Here is a 16,557-nt window from a genome sequence, read left to right on the forward strand (position 1 = left end):
ATCACAAGGAGCAACCACGTGTCTATTGAATTGTGTTCATATTTTTTGTCCATTCACTGCATATCATGTACAGTAAGAACTGCATATTTCCTTTAGAATTTTGTACAAAACTATACTGTTTGTAACGCATGTAGTATGTGTATTTATACATAAAGGCTAAGCAAAAGATAATTGTTTTGCCCTTTACTTAAGCTGATTAACACCCAGACATCATTGATCGCAGGTTTTCGTGTAAGTGGTGGACGCGTCAGGCAACTGAACGTGATCGGTACGAGGGAATGAGAGAGAGCCAATGTTGCCAGAAGAGAATTTCCCGGTTGCATATGTGCAGCATGAAGGAATATGCTTTGGGAAGGAGAAACGCTTCATGTACCGTGAATATATTTCTTGCAGTAAATACGTATATCACTTTTGTGTGAATGTGGCTGATAATTTCGCTGTAGAAGAGCCGATTCTTTTGAGGTGAGAGTGAGGTAGTGCGGTCTGGAGGATTTGGTAATACTGGCGTGGTGCGTTGACGGGAAGGAGCGATGTCGAGTCTGTTGACACTTTGCCGTGATGTGTGCAGCACTCGGTGCTCAAATGAAACTGCCGATTATACATCTGCGAAAAAGTGTCGAGTGGTGAAGAGCGTTAGAAATTAGAGGTAGAAGTTAACGGTGATTAGAGTCGGCAATGTATACCATAGTGGAAATGTGATTTATAAAGAAACGTGGCATTAATCTGTTGGTGCGTTGCGTGAGGTTGCCATTACTGTGTGACCTTGACTACAAGTGTAGTAACGTTGCCTTCGTAACCCAAACTTTTGGCGACAGCGTCGTAGACCTATTTTCCTTGTTCGTCAGGTGGCCTGCTTCCACTTATGAAAGTGGTGCACTGAGCTTTGCATGAGGTTGCATATATAATACATCAACCCCGCCCTGTTGCATAATTTCCGATCCTTTACGAACCAAGCAACCGCATAACAAACCTCGTTCCCGGAATGTGACAAGGTTATGACGTTTCTCGCTGGCATGCACCACGCACGTATACGAATGCTTCGGAGGCTGCTTATTGATAATTTTTGCTAAATATGCTTCATTAGACACTGGCTAACGGCCTATTAGGTGACGCCTTTAATTACTGTAGGCTACAGTCCAGGAAATATGAAAACTCAAAAGGTTTGCAAGGTTATACAAGCAGCCTTGAGGAAAGACGTATTTATATATATATATATATATATATATATATATATATATATATATATATATATATATATATATGTATATAATATATATATATATATATATATATATATATATATGTATATATATATATATACATATACATATATCTATATATATATATAATATATATATATATATATATATATATATATATATATATTATATTATGTATATATATATATATATATATATATATATAATGATAAAAATTTACTTTAAAAAGTTTCTGATATTTATAGTAGTATATTGAGTAGTACGAGTCATAATCAAAACTGTCGCAAATTTATATTCAGATGTATATTTACCGTCTTTTGTTTATGACTTAGGTTTTCATTCCAATGTGGGCTGGTACTAAAGACGAGAGGGACTTTCAGCATTAAGCGTTTTCTTCCTCCAGAGGTTGCTTCATAAGAGAACAGGACAATTGTCACTGCCTCAGTCACATTTCAAGTGCTGAATTGTAGATGAACCTCGTGCAGAAAACTTCCACATGAGCCTCTTCCCACTATGACATAAAAAACTCATCTCCAGTGCGTCGAAGCCTCTTACAGGCTTTCATCCACATGTATCTTGCATGCACATCTCACCCTCACCTTTCCACTACCTGCTCTCATCAACCCAGCATTTTCTTGAACTTTCTCATAACACCACCACATTGTACACTTTTCACCAATCTGTTGTCTTCCATTCTTTCCGTGTGACTAAACCATCTCAGTATACAAACCCTCACCAAATCTAGGCGTTTTTAGCACCTTGAAATGTTTTCACTTCTTTACCACTGGATTTTTTTAATATGCCACATGCACTGTTCATATCATTCTTTTCATTACCATCAAGTATTTTGCTTTCGTTTTCGTTAAACAATCACATTTCATTTCCACATAAAACTCTCTCAACAGTCTTGCTTCGCCAATTCTTTTGATTCACTTCTCATGGTCACTTCTCATGGTCTGCCGTCATCTGTTACATTTACTCCCAAATTCTTCTGCAGGTCAGTTGTCTCCATTTCATCACCATCTAGACTACTAGTCCCTACATCATCATTTGGTTTCTGTTTGGTCATCATATCCTTACTTCTGCAAACTTTCATGCTGTTTCCACTAGGTTCCCTAGTTTCTATTCGCTTCGCTATCCACAATCTTTACTGTTATTACAAACCTGTCAGCCGTTCCACATGTTTTTCGTGACATTTTCCTTTCCGCCTTCTTTGTACACACATTCTTTGTTTTTCCGTTGACTCCCACATCCCTCCAAGTGTGAAGTTAGCAAGTAGCCTTTCAGTATTGCATAGCCTACTTACTTTCAGAACACTAAACCACTCTCCCATGTGCATACATTATAAAGATGTATATAGTCCTTTGTGTACTTTGTACAGAATTTTCCCATACACATACTTTACAAACTTCCCCGTCAAATGTTTCGTAGCAATCAGCACTTATTTTCTGAGTCCTACACTTACTAATTGATAATCCTACTATACATCTTTTCTGTTATTTTTAGTAGTGTTATTTCTCCATGTTTTCTTGTGCTTCAACCAAAAGCCAATAATTCACCTCAAATAATTTGTCAAAATCTTTTCCTCATCCAAGAATGGGTTGCACACCCTGGTCAGCCACCCAGTCATGATTTCACCACTGCAGTGCAGCATTTCACTTGCAGTGGCATCTTAGCAACATAATTTGACCACTTAATTACCCCCTTTACCTCACAAATCCCATCTCCCCACTCCAGAAAAAAAAAATATGCTGTGTAGGGGAATCCATCCATTCCTCCTAGTTGCCTGTTTCCTACTTTTGTTGCCAGTCATCTGGTACAGTTGGCCTCATGGATTTCGGTAAACGTCACAGCTGAGAGACATCTATAGTCAAACCGAAATGAGTACGAACATTACTGTCATTAGCTATGTTGCCAAACTTTTTCCTGACTTATAATCCGACTAAATCATCCTTTATTCGTTATCAAATTTTAGTTCTTTCTCTCATTTTACATATTCATTGTTAGAAATGCAGAACAATAGTTTCATGCAGTTTACCCCTTTCTGACCAGGTATAAGGAAGATGTGGCAACGTTTCTGCCACATCTACGCGATATCCCAACTTAGGTGAAGGTTTTATGAATCTAATCTGAGAAAAGTGGCGAAACGTACTACATGTTCGTAGTCATTTTGGGGTGACTAGCAACTCCACAGTGCATTGGTAATAGAATTGGGCTCTAACTCTGTTCGCTAAATATTCTGTTCTTCATTCCTTCCGTGCAATACCTGAATACTGACTGACACTGAGTTCCCCTCTTCCTCCTCTTCCATTGCTGGGTATTGTGGAAATGCTCATATTCATGTGGAAATATTTATGTTCTAGTTACCACTCAAAACTTTCAGTAAATTCCATGTAGTCTTTAACTACTAAATAATTTTGGTAAAGTATATATATGTCAAAAATTACAAAAATTTAATGAAAGTTCATATAAAAATCCCTTTTGTTTGATGGGTAGCAGTAATATAAAATTACAGTTTTGGTATATTAAGCAATACTGAATGGTGTTAAAACTTTACGTATTAATGCTAAGTGATGTAGTAAATTTCAGATAATGGAATTTTTATTAGAATGGTATTATACAATAGGTTCAGTTGTACTGTTTATACTGTGAGCCTGTTTAGGCATTTTTAAAGTTCGATCAAATGTTAGAAATTTGTTGAATAATTAGTTAATAAAATTAATTTTTAAAAAGCATTGAAAAACAATTGTAGGGTGAAATGCCTATTACACAGAAAGAGATAAGGCAGATCAGTGGCTAAAGGTACCGATACCAAACAGCCTGGTAGGCCTATATCCGAAAAATTAGCAAGACTTGATAAAGCAACATACTGTATTTAATATCCAAATGATAAAATTTTTTAAATAAAATTGAGAATACTTGTAGATGTCACGTGATACTTGGAACTATTACATATAGATAATTTGGAATTAAAGACGACTTGAGTGTTCACCAAGGAATTACTATTACGGAATTGAGGCATTGCACCAGACGCTGCTTAAACCTGTGGATCTGTTTACTGTTATATTGTTAGCACTTCTGTGTTGTCTTTATTCATATTAATTTACAGGAAGCAGCAGAAATGGCAGGTTTTGACTTTGGCAAACAGGCCTCTGATCTTACCTTTGTTCATTACCGGGGAGAACGGTGCTTGGATGAAATCTTTGAGTGGGCTTGGGACAATTATCATTTTGATTGCAAGGCCTTAGAAGAATCAGTAAAGTCTGAAGATAGAGCTAATATGTTACGACTGCTTGGCAATCAGTGTTACAAGGCACAGAATTATTTAGAAGCCCTAAAGTCCTACAATCTGAGTATCATGGCTGCACCACATCCAGTGTTGAGTAATATCAGAATTGAAGAGACTGAAGGAAATACAGTGTTTGATTTTCCTCGCATCAACCCTGCTAGGTATGGTGGTGTTGCTTTAGAGAAGTGTAGTGCCTTCGGAAAAGGATTTGCAAATAGATCAGCTGTTATGCTTGATTTAGGGGAGTATGAGAAGTGTTTGGAAGATATTGATCTAGCCCTCGAGTATGGATATCCTGAAGAATTGCGTCCAAAACTAGAGGGAAGACGGTTAAAGTGCAAAGAAGCACAAAGGCAAGAGGAAGCTTCAAACTTCAGACATGGGCCTAGAGACTTTCTTGATGTGAATCTTGAAAAACGACTCCTACAGGATGCTTTCAAGAAAGTTAAGTCCGCCATAGCACAGAAGCCTCCAGTGTTAAAAGATCCTAATCCATGCATACCAGCTCTCAGTAGTTCTGTGAAAGTGTCACACTGGCCCAACAAAGGGAGAGGCCTTGTTGCAACAAGAGATATCAAACCAGGTTAGTATTGTGGAACCCTGTGTAACTATTAAAGCATGACTAACACTTTGTTTATGTTTAGACGCGTGAGTATATGCTATCTGTTTCTCTCAGTTATACTTATGCAAAATCTTGTTCTTTAAATTATACTAAGTGGTGGTGTAAATGAATCGTTATCATAAATTGAAAAGTAAAAATTAGGCACTATTTGAAGAGAGAGATGTAGATCAAGAAATTACCTTTTGATTCAAAGCAGGTAAAAATTGTATAAAGAATTAAATGGGAGAAAAATTGCTTAATATTTACTTGCCCTTCAGATACTAGGTTAAGAAGCATAAGTAAGCTTCTTACAAACAGTAGAGATTAGAAAGTTGTTGGTATTAAGAACAAGTATTTGTTTAGTAATGACTGGATTGTAGTAGACCAAATTTCATCGGACATTTACCTATGTGTTAGAGCATTTCTATGTAGCTGATGGAGTAATAGCACATCCATGTAGCAGTTGGAGTAATTGAGGTTTCAGCGCAAAATTTAGGTTGTGATGCACTTTCTTGTAGAGAACACGCAATATAGTGCTATTCTCATGTTAACAGCAACATATGGTCAGTGAAAGACTTCAGTACTGCAAAATGAAGGAACAAAACCACCTGCAACTCCAAACTACCCTTCGTACCAGTTGATGTTAGGAAAAGTGGCATCCTCAAATTTTTATTACTTTTAGAAAGTTATTCTGGAATAGTCTTCACTAAAACTTAATTTTGTTTACATTCATAGGGAACTGCTTTCTGTATGACATCTTATCTGACTAGGTTCAATACTGTAACATTAATCTTCTATTGTTAAGCTTTTATAAACTGTTGAAGTACCAGCCAAAATTCTGCTGTCACAGAATAAAGTTGAGAGTCATAGTCAGACACACATTTTTTGCTTTACCTTTAGATATTGAAAGATGCAATAAGCCTACTGCAAATTCATGAATGGTTAAAAAGCCACGATGGGTTTAAGTGGGAGTGGGAAATGCCCCTCCTTATAGCTTTGCATACCCCTTGGTCGTATCCTGAGGTATAGAACATTTCAAATTGATAGGTAGATAACAAATTTGAGTTTGATGCGAATGGTTTGGTTTCTTGGAAATGGGCAGTTGTTGCACTGCTAAAATTCCTTATACTGAATTATGTTGTTAGGAGAGTACCTGATCTGCCTTAGAATTGGCAGAAACCAGGGTGTGTAATGTTCTGAAGTTAAATACTACTTAAGTGAAATTAGATAATGAAATCAGTGAAGAAGAGATATAAGGAGAAAGTGTAATAATAAGGGTATTGTATGTAATTTTCATCACAGATATTGAAAAGACGTTGAAGTAACTGGTAAACTAAGTTTGAAAATGGTTGAAAGATGAGAATTTAAAGCCACTGTATATTAGCTAAGACTAGTTAAACAAGGCTTTATTGAAAATTCTAGATATGAGTTTTACTATGAATGACAGACTTATAAAAAATCTGTGACTTCTAATGGTTTTGTATTCGAGAGTAGTAAACTCATAAAATTTATAGATTATCAAATAGGTGAGCTGAGAAAAGTATTACAACCCTAGTAAAAGTTCAGACCGAAGAAGTGCTAAGAGGAAAAAAAGTTTGATTTTATCAAGTGCACTTGCCAAATTTTATTTATAAAAGCAATTGTGATTGTTGAACAGACATACAGTACAGCAAGAGGAGGGAAATGATAACTGTTGAGATGACTTCCTTGCAATGCAGTATGCCAAGAGTGGACGGTATCATTAAGAGATTAGCATAGGCAGCCTTAAGAGGATATAAAGTTGTAGGAGTTGTCATCCACCAATCCTTCGATCCATGCTATATTATTAAACCATAAATATCCTAAAACATCGAAATCATTACGCCATCTTAGTGTACACTTAAGGAGAACTGTAAATCCTTTGGCCGTAAGGGGTAAGTTATTCCCAAGGTAAAGGGAATTTGGTAATTTGTGGTATTTTTGAGAAAAAGTCTTTGAAGAATACCATACCAATCTGAATTAATCTTAAATTTGCACCTGCAGGCGAGGTCCTAAGTGTGGAGAGGGCATTTGCTGTTGTTCTTGGCCAAGAATTATTAGCTACAAATTGTTCCACTTGTACTCACAAATGTGTGAACCCTCTTCCTTGTCCTGGATGTTCCCAGGTAGTGTACCTTGATTACTTTGTAAAAGTATATTTTATGTTCAGGCATAACATTTTGTATTCAGGTGTTCTTAGAGACTGCACACACAAACCAGTTGCTGTCTTGAGTCAAAGTTAGTTTTAAATCACCAAGTAGTGAAAGTTTTCTTTGTACTGATGTATTCCTTATTAATTGCAAGTAATTGTTGAAATAATAGTTAATATATGTCAGTGTACAAAAATTTGACAGTTTTTTGTGGTCTGATGTTCCCAGATAGTTTGTAGGACATAGCTAGTATCTAGGCTGAAATATAAATGCTGTCCAGTTAGTTAGCAAGAAAAGTTTAATGCATTTTTAACTGGTTTTGTAAAGTCAGGGCAAGAATCATTAGATGTGAATTGAAGTTCTGGAAGCTTTGTTGAAAGCCAGTTTAACATACACATCAAAGTTCAGTAAAAATACTTATATTGGCAAATTGTTTAATGGAAAAATGGGACATATTTTGAAGGGCTTGATATTCAAGACACATTACAAAGGCAAAGACTAGCAGTTTAATAGAGTGTTGAGGTGTGTTTTTTGTGTTTTTCACCTTAAGATTAACAAGCATCATGAATTTATGTTCACTCGATCCTTCGTATCCTCCAGGTTGTATTCTGCAGCAGGTCCTGTCAGGTAAAGGGTCTTTCAGAAGACCATTGGCTAGAATGCAAGATCCTGAGCTCAGTACTTGTTCATGGACTGGAGACAAGTGCATGTTCCTATAAATTACTAAAAACTTTGAACTTCAGTCAAATGAAATCTATTTGTGACAAGCTAAAGAGAGAGAAACATAGTCTTCCTGAGCAGTTAGGATTTGATAGCAGTGGAAAATACATTTCATCCTCTTTTCTACCCATTTACCATCTTCATCAAAATTTGGAAACTTTGTCTTTTGAAGGAGTGATAACAGAATGCATGAATGCATTTCGATTGGTCAAACTCTTAGAGTTGAGCAAAAGGTTCTTTGTTGATGAATCCGGCAAACCTGTACCAGCAACTAAAGAAGATTTTTTGGACACATGCAAGATGCTAGTTAACAACTATGCCAAGTTTATTCAGAATTCATTTGGATCCCCACGGCTAGAGGTTAGTAAGAGTGATCTACTGCAAAAATGCAGCAGAATATTTTGAATCTGCATCTTCATTGTTGACCTTTATTGTTAAAGTTTGCCTTCTTATGTTTAAGTTTTTAGCACTATAAGCTGTGTATTGTCTTTTTTTAGGCAGTTTTATTTTTTCATTGTGCCTTCGAACAAATGCAATCTTGATGTATTTACGTAAAGTAATACCCCAATATGAACTGTTAACCGTGCAAAGACCATGAGACTTTTCCAAGCATTTTGAATATAGAAAGACCTAATAATGTCAGATAACGAACTTGAAACATGATACAGGTAATGTTTTACATTTTTCCTTTTCCATTGATTCTGGCAAGGTCTTCTGTGACCAATACTGTATTCCAGATCCCTTTAAACAATTGCATGTTTCTCTACTTTGCTTGTCCTTTTGCAGACCTTGGCGATCTTCACTTGTTGACTCTACATTTCATATTTTTATTGTGGTGGTTAGATCTACATATATTTTTAATTTTGATGTTAGGTCTGTATGCTTCTACAGCATTTCTTCTTGATTTCTGCATTTCTTAGTTTCTTCCTTCATTTTCTTTTGTATGTCTCTTTTAACTTTTTTCCTTTATTTCAAGTTCAGCACAAAGAAAACCACATTGATTTAGGCTGTTTTTTCACATACAAGTAATATCTGTATTTTATGACTAAATACTGTTATTATTCAGTTGTACTTAACATATTATTTTGGAAATTCATATTATTCAGATGGGGATACGAACCTATGTTTTCATTGATGGAGTACTCAGTGGCCATAGGTTAACATGCTGCTGATGTCCACTGACTTAAAAATCAGAAACAAATGTCTATCTGGCCTGTTAACCTTTGACCTTAGGTGAGGGTAGCTCGTTCATTTTGCTCGTAGCTGCATGGTTGTCTGTTGACCTTTCATCCCACATAGTTGAGTTTGATTGTGTGTTTTGTGTGTTCATGCTCGTTCTTCGTTTTCACCATAACCTCTTGCCCTTCCAGTGCCTTAGCCTTTTGATGCTAAAGGGAGACATGTCAGTGCTTTTTGTTTTGTGCAACACAGCTAAGTGGACGACCATGTGTGTGTGTGTGTGTGTGTGTGTGACCTAGCGTGTTGGGTAGTGTCCGTATGTGTTTCATCACCCCTCCTGTGTTTTTGCTGAGGGCTACAATGGAGGTGTCGAAATCCAATTTCTGTTGTTTTGTGGGCAAGGGCAATCCCTTTTGTGGGCAAGGGCAATCCCTGTAGTGATGCATGTCCCTGATTGTGATAGACCCGCAGTGTGTGTGTTTGTGTTGGTGATGGAAGAGAGTAATGAATGTAAGGGGGGGCTCACGCCAGTGGCCTCTCTACGAAAGAGTTGTCCTAAGAAGGGTAGTTCATCCAGGGAGCTGACCCTTAGACCATCTCTGTGCCCTTCAGTGTTCTCGCCTTCACCTCCTGTGACAGACAGATGGAGACAGTACAACAACATAGGGAGAGTACACCTTTCAGGAACTTTCAGGATTCCAATATGGCATCCCATGTGAGTTTCCATGTCCCCGCACCTTCCCCTGACTTCAACACATAGGGTGGGGGAAGGAAAGCAGTCTAAGCTATGAAGTAGTTGATACCCCCTCTCCAAGTCCCAGAGAGAGAGAGAGGGAGAGAGAGAGACCTGAGAGTAAGGGAGCGGAAGGAGGGAGAGAGCTCACTTGCTAGCGGAAGGAGAGTTGGGCGAGATGATTTGCTCTCGATCCCGATGCTATTCAGTGTGTTAACCGACGGCCCCCCCCCCCACGTTTTCTCTCCTTTGCAGCAGGCAACAACTTAAAGGAGCAACATTATTAGGGGATCCTTCCCTCCTCCAGGAAGGGAGAACAATTGAGACCAGTGGAAAGAGGGGCACACTCTGTGAAGTAAAACCGGTTGTTGAGGAGGAAGCATTCATTGGAACGGAGTCAGGGCGCTGCAGGAGTTGGAACCTTTCCTGGAGAAGAGACCATTGAATCAGATGAACTGCACATGAAGGGAGACCCTTCAGTTTTCTTTTTCCCCTATGTACTTTATTTGTGCCTGAAAATTTTGCTTTTTTCTTGCCAGGGTACATGAGTATAAAGACCCATCAGTTAATCAGCATCTCCTAAGGAAATTCAACTAAAATTTTCCTTGACATGGATAAATGATTTTGCGTAGACACCATCATTTAATAAGTAGCTTTTAAGGAGATTTGACTAAATTTACTTTAACAGAATGGGGTGTGCTTAAGGAAATTGAGCTAAATTTTTCCTTACGTGAATAGATACCCCCTTAATTAATGAATACTTCGAGGTAACCCTGCTAGAATTTTCTTAGATGGGTGTAAATAATTTTTTTATTTAGAGGCATCAAACTCATCAGTTAATGACACACTTGCATAGGAAGTTCAGCATTAGTTTTCAGACAGGCATTAAATTTTTGTTAGGGGAGGCTTTGTCAAGAATGGAACAGCAGCTGCATGTTTGTTGGCAGTTGTGCTGTCTATCTGGGGTTGACTAATACTATTCATCTTTTTAGGTCTGCAAGGTTTAGACACCTGCAGGTCCACATAATGCACCCACCTCGGATGAATGGTGGCCTTCAGTGGGTGTCCCTCCCCACCCCCATGTTTCACCCTACAGGTACAGCCAGAGTCGAGGCCACAATGTGCCCAACATGGTAAGTTCCGGCATCTTCTCCCTTTGGGACTGGGTGATGAGAGGTTTTGCCTCACCCCTCTCCAACTGCAGACTTGTAAGAGGGAGGGAAACATCTGACGACTTAAAGGCTGAGTCAGGAGGTTCCGCATGTCAGGAGGTTTGCCAGGGCCCCTTCCATTCTCTGACAGAGCATCGAGGAGTTGTGTGAAATCCCTTCCATTGTGGGTTTTGAGAGAGAAGCAACACTGCGACTCCGAGTGCAGAGTCACCCTGTCCCAATACGGTGAAGTGTTTTTTGTCAGGTGCCCTCTCCAAAACCAAACCTCAAGAGTTTCTTCATGCCTCCAGGAGGTGGTGCAGATCAAGAACCAGCAGTCATGCTCTGTCACCCAACTCAGCAGTGTAGCAGTAGTTCCACTAGACGTCCCAGCAGCAGGAGACCCCTGTCCTGATCTTAGAGCACATTAGATGGGACAGAGTGTGTCCTGAGACCAGTACAGAGACTTGTCTCGCTGCATTTCCCATCCTTCCAATTGGAGTGTGGAGTTGCGTCAACCCAAGCAGCATGACGTGCCAGAAGCTGAGAGTCCTCATTGCACTTGCCCTCCGATTAGCACTCGAGCACCGATAGGGGTCAGTGACAACCCCACCCCTTTCTTTTTCTCAGAGAGCAGAGGAAGGGACAGTTCCGACCTCGACTGCAGCGCATCTCGGAACAGGCCCTTGTCTCTTTCTACTCCCTGCCTCCCTAATCCTCATGCTTTGAGGCAAACCATAGACAAATGCAAACAGAGATCTCCCCAGTGGGCTTTCTGGACGACCACCCAAGGACCTGCCCCAGTCGGTCCTGACCAACATCAGGGCCAAGAATTATATGGTATTTATAAATTGGCAGGATGCCTACCTGAATATCCCCATCCACGAGACATCCTGGAAGTGCCTGAGGTTCGTCTCCCAGGGGGTAGTCTACCAGTTCAAGACCCCTTGTTTTGGGCTGGTTACAGCTCCCTAAATTTCCAAGCGAGTGTTCCAGCTAGTATCGGTCTGGGTACACACCAAGGACTTACAACTGCAGAGATACCTAGATGATTGGCTGATCCTAGCATTTTCAGCCATTGAAGTGAACTCCACATGGACCAAGGAGACCAAGTCCTGTTTGCATGGACCTGGGAGTAGTGGTCAATTTAGCCAAGTCGGGCATCTCCCCAAAACTGATCATCGTAGCTGGGGATGAGAATGGACTCAACAGGGGCAAAGCTTTCCCATCAAATGAAAGGACTGCAAACTTGATGAAAGTTTCCAAGCCTTTTCTTTTGTCGGCCCACAAGACAGTGGCAGATCATGATTGGGCATTTTGTCTCCCTAGAGAAGTTAGTTCCCAGGGGGAATTGAAAATGACATGGAGGAAAGAACAACTTCCCTCATCATACCCAGTACGTGTGACAGGCAGGGTATTAGAGGACCTGTGGTGGTGGTGGGGAGACCCCAAGAACCACCTGCAGGGAGTGCTACTCAGCTGCCCCTCTCCTGAGAAGATGGTATTCTCAGACAAATCCCAAAATGGGTGGGGCACTGACCTTGAAGGAGAGTGCTTTTCAGGGACACAAGAAGGAGGAGGAGGACCTTATCCTCCTGCTAGAGATGAGGGCCATGAGGCTAGCACTCCAACACTGCCAGAAGAATTTAGAGGAAAAGTCAGCAGTCATGAGCAACAACACCACATTAGTCACTTACATAAACAAGTGTAGCAGTGCCATCCTCCCAGAGCTGAACAGCCTAGCAGTACAGGTTCACAATGGGAGAGGCCCAGAGTCTGGACCCCTCTTCCAGGTGCATCCCTGGAAAGAAGAATGCCATTGCTAATCAGCTGAGCAGGGCAGATCATCCAGTAGGCACTGAGTGGTCCCTACACCAAAGAGTGGTCGATTTCCTCCTAGAGTTGTGACAAGGTTCGTTGTTCTACCTCTTCACCACAGTAAGAAATGCCAGTTCCCCCTGTACTGCTCCCCGTTCTGTGATCAGAGGGCAGTGTTGCATGATGCCTTCCAACACCCTTGGGACAACATGGATGTTAATATCTTTCCTCTGTTCTGTCTGTTGAGGAAAGTTATCACCAGGGCCTTCGTGTTCCAGGGGCTGAGAATGATATTAGAGGTGTCTCTGTGGCCATAGGTAGAGTGGTACACATACCTGTTCTACCTCCTAATAGACATCCCAAGACATCTCCCAAATCCCCGACCTTCTGGCTCAGGAACACAACTTGAGGTAACGCAATGCACTAGGCTCCCTTTGGCTTCATGGCTGAGGCTGTCCAGCAACTTATGCAACGGAGAGGCTTTTCAGAATAGTCAGCTAAAGCAATCACCAACACATTATGACCCCTCATCTGCCGGGGTTTACCAGGGAAAATGGACGGTCTTGTGCAATTGGTGTTGTGGGAGGGATTACCATCCACTCAAGACCTCTGTAACAGAGGTGGCAGACTTCCTACTGTACCTATGGGAGGAGAAGAGCCTTGTATCGCAGCAGTGAAAGGGTACAGAGTAGCCCTAGCCCATGTTTTCATGCCCAGGGGGAGAGTCCTGTGGAATGCCTGGTAACTGTCTGCCATCATCAAAAACTATGTGAAGAGATGCCCCCCAAAAGACTTAGGTCTCCCAAGTGGCAATGTGACCAGGGTCTTAACCTTCCCGAGAAATGTCCCATTTGAACCCCTCAAGAAGGCGATGGATTGGGATCCAATGTTGAAGACAGTCTTTCTCCCCCGCCCTAGCATCGACTTGGCCCACATGTTCCTGGACATTTCACCCTGGGTCCAGTGGTAGCAGCCCAGTAGGTGGTTTAACAGCAGCAAACCCCAGAGGGTAGGTTCCTCTGGCAAAATAGTCCCTCATCATCCCCCCCCCCCCTCAAAAAGGTGTGGTGAGTACAGGATGAATTGTTTTCCATTTGGTTTTTCTTCAGTGTGACCTGAGCTCGGTAGTTAGCTTCAAGAATATTGGTAAGGCAGCACTGGAAATCCAGGGCACATCCACCTGCCACTCCAGGTAGAGGGGTCCTCCCACCTACTGATGAGGCTCCATCTATGAAAGCATAGGTTCATATTCGTGTTGGAAACGAATACCATATTAATTTCCATTTTTTGTAGGAAACAAACCTACGCTTTCATATGGTGGGCTTTACCCTCCCCTACCACCCCTCCTGTTTCCAATCTCTCTTGGTCATGGAGATGAGCGGTACTGCTAACAGGTAGATTCTCAAGCTGGACAAGCTACTCCCACCTCAGGTCAATTGTAAACATGCCCGATGGGCATTTGTTTTTTATTTATAAGTCAGCAGACAGCTGCAGTGTGTTGTGGTGTGCTTAATGCTCCATTTATGAAAGCATTGGTTCGTATCCTAGGCGAAATGAAAGTTACTTTGAATTTGGTATATTTCAGTATGGAAATTTAATGTAGCCACATATTTACAATGGCCTTGAGAGTTATCACAGTGTCGAAGTTTATAGTGACACAAAATGAGGTCACACAAAAGGAAGTGTAGGGAGTTTATACAATGCATTAAACTTTTACATTTCATCTTATATATATCTCTCTTGCAAGTGCTGTTTGAGAAAATATGGCTATTGTAATTTTCATAACATCTCAGAAATTATTTCTAAACATTAGGCATGATTCTTTCAAAACAGTAGGCTCAAGTAAATTTAAAGGAAGCCTAATTCTTTGTTCCTGTATATTTGCAGGTGAGAGTATTGTCCCCAGCAAAAGGTCTTATCAACCACGCCTGCTCTCCTGTTATGTCTCTTCAACTTGTTGGCCGAGAGTCGTTCTCTTTTGCTTTAAAACCTATTGCGGCCGGCGAGGAGCTGACAATTTCCTATATACCTGACTTTTTTAGCATTCACCCAAGGCATCAAAGACAAAGAAATTTGGTGTCTGACATGGGTATTGTCTGTAACTGTCAAGCTTGTGAGGAGAACTGGCCAACTTTGTTGCATCTACCTGGAATTAGGTGTTTATGCGTAAATTGCAAGAAACCTTTGTCAGATGTAGGAGTGTATTGCAATAAATGTTTAGAAAGACTGAGAGGAAAATTAGATATTAAAACAGCTTTTGAACTGAGAATCATTTCTGAAAAGATAATGTCAGCCCTTGGTGTTTTACAACAAATGCAAAACAAAGTAGCACAAGGGGAACTCATATCAAAACAAGAATTTAGACATCTTTGTGGAGCATCTGAGGTAGCCTTTAAGTATTCAACAATGCCTTCTAAAGCGCTTGTAAGCTTCATGAAGTTAATGGTTGATTGTGCTGACAATGGATTGATGTGAAGAATGAAGTACTCATTGAATTAAATGTTGTAGAGGTGCAAGTTTCTTTTGATAGGCATCCACTAGTTAACTTTCAGTTGCGTGTGTAAGAGAGTTTTAATAAGTATCCAGTGGGTAACTTTCAGTAGACTGTAATTGTAAGCACTGCATCGTTTAAGGTAGATATGATAATTTTTGTGTACACATTTTGTACAAGTTTTTGTGGAAGAAAGGAATGTAAGTTTGTAAGAATTAGAGGCGCAATATTTGGTTGTGAAAACAATACTGCAGTTAGTAGTCAGTGGAAATAATACTACAGTTGGAAGTTAGTTGTGGTCTACAGTTTCTTGAAATTGGGCACAGCCAAATGCTATGCTGATACCCGAGAAAAAAAAAATTTTGCTAGTGAGTATCGATGTTGTTTGATTTGAGCACCAGTGTCAAAAGTATATATTGCCCCCGAGTTTAAAATTCAGTGGTGTATCTTTCTTGTATAACAAGCCTGTTGTCTTCTGGACAGAATTGTATTGAAATGTATGGCCACGTGCAGTATTTTGTTTTAAATGTTTACATAAAACTCTAGTTACTCTTATCATTAGACCATGTGAGCACATAGCCTGTGTATTTTCAATTTTTTTTTTTTTTTTTGAATGGCCTCAATGGCCTCGACCTTTTTCGAAGGGATCTTTATAAAGATATATCATTTAGTGCTCTTTAATGCCTGACATTGGCATTGCTTTGTAACAGTCGATTATCCCATAAAACATTTATTGCATAGCTCAAGATCCTGTACTATTCTAATGATGAATTCAATATTTCTCTGACTAGGGGGAATAGGTATGTTTTTGATAATTATCCATTAAAATATGCCTCATATATTGTTCCTTTCTGTTCATTTGTCCAGTTGAGTGTATGGAGGCAGTAGACTGCCAATAATCCATTTGCTTAGGTCACCGAATGTCAGAACCAAAAATAAACACTGAACTGTTGAACGCTGTGTCATTATCCAAAATACAGTTGACAACAAATGAATATCCAAACACCTTGGGAGACAGAAGCTCCCAAGAAAATTCACTGAGGTATAAAGCCTGCAGCCTCATTCCAAAAGTTGCTGCATAGAGATTTGCAACAGGCCATAAGAGATCAGTATGAGCAGCAGTGAGACTCTGAAGTCAGTTCACTTTTTAAAGAACAATGATGCCTGAGATTTTCATCTTAGGTTAT

General features: G+C 40.0%; 1 protein-coding gene across 3 annotated transcripts; it reads left to right on the forward strand.

Annotated features, from left to right (window-relative positions):
• Positions 1 to 506: 506 nt before the first annotated feature.
• On the forward strand, positions 507 to 16,325 carry LOC136834773 (SET and MYND domain-containing protein 4-like). 3 transcript variants are annotated; one of them, XM_067097404.1, is made up of 5 exons: positions 507 to 659; positions 4,330 to 5,092; positions 7,133 to 7,254; positions 7,879 to 8,358; positions 14,767 to 16,325. In XM_067097404.1, the coding sequence occupies exons 2-5, from the start codon at positions 4,342 to 4,344 to the stop codon at positions 15,352 to 15,354; spliced, it is 1,941 nt and encodes a 646-aa protein (XP_066953505.1). In that variant the 5' UTR covers positions 507 to 659; positions 4,330 to 4,341; the 3' UTR covers positions 15,355 to 16,325. The 3 variants fall into 3 exon arrangements, with proteins under 3 accessions (XP_066953505.1, XP_066953504.1, XP_066953506.1); XM_067097403.1 differs by having other exon boundaries at positions 516 to 623; XM_067097405.1 differs by having other exon boundaries at positions 519 to 646.
• The last annotated feature ends 232 nt before the right edge of the window (positions 16,326 to 16,557 follow it).

Source organism: Macrobrachium rosenbergii, chromosome 54 (genome assembly GCF_040412425.1).
Source record: "Macrobrachium rosenbergii isolate ZJJX-2024 chromosome 54, ASM4041242v1, whole genome shotgun sequence".
NCBI classification, from domain to species: Eukaryota; Metazoa; Arthropoda; class Malacostraca; order Decapoda; family Palaemonidae; genus Macrobrachium; species Macrobrachium rosenbergii.

What these genes read in the sequence shown, in the direction of transcription:
- LOC136834773 (XM_067097403.1), top strand. Translation starts at nt 531, where the DNA reads ATGTCGAGTCTGTTGACACTTTGCCGTGATGTGTGCAGCACTCGGTGC. An exon ending in CTGCGAAAAAGTGTCGAGTG is followed by an intron (nt 624 to 4,329) that starts GTGAAGAGCGTT and finishes ATTAATTTACAG; the next exon opens with GAAGCAGCAGAAATGGCAGG. An exon ending in CTTGTCCTGGATGTTCCCAG is followed by an intron (nt 7,255 to 7,878) that starts GTAGTGTACCTT and finishes CGTATCCTCCAG; the next exon opens with GTTGTATTCTGCAGCAGGTC.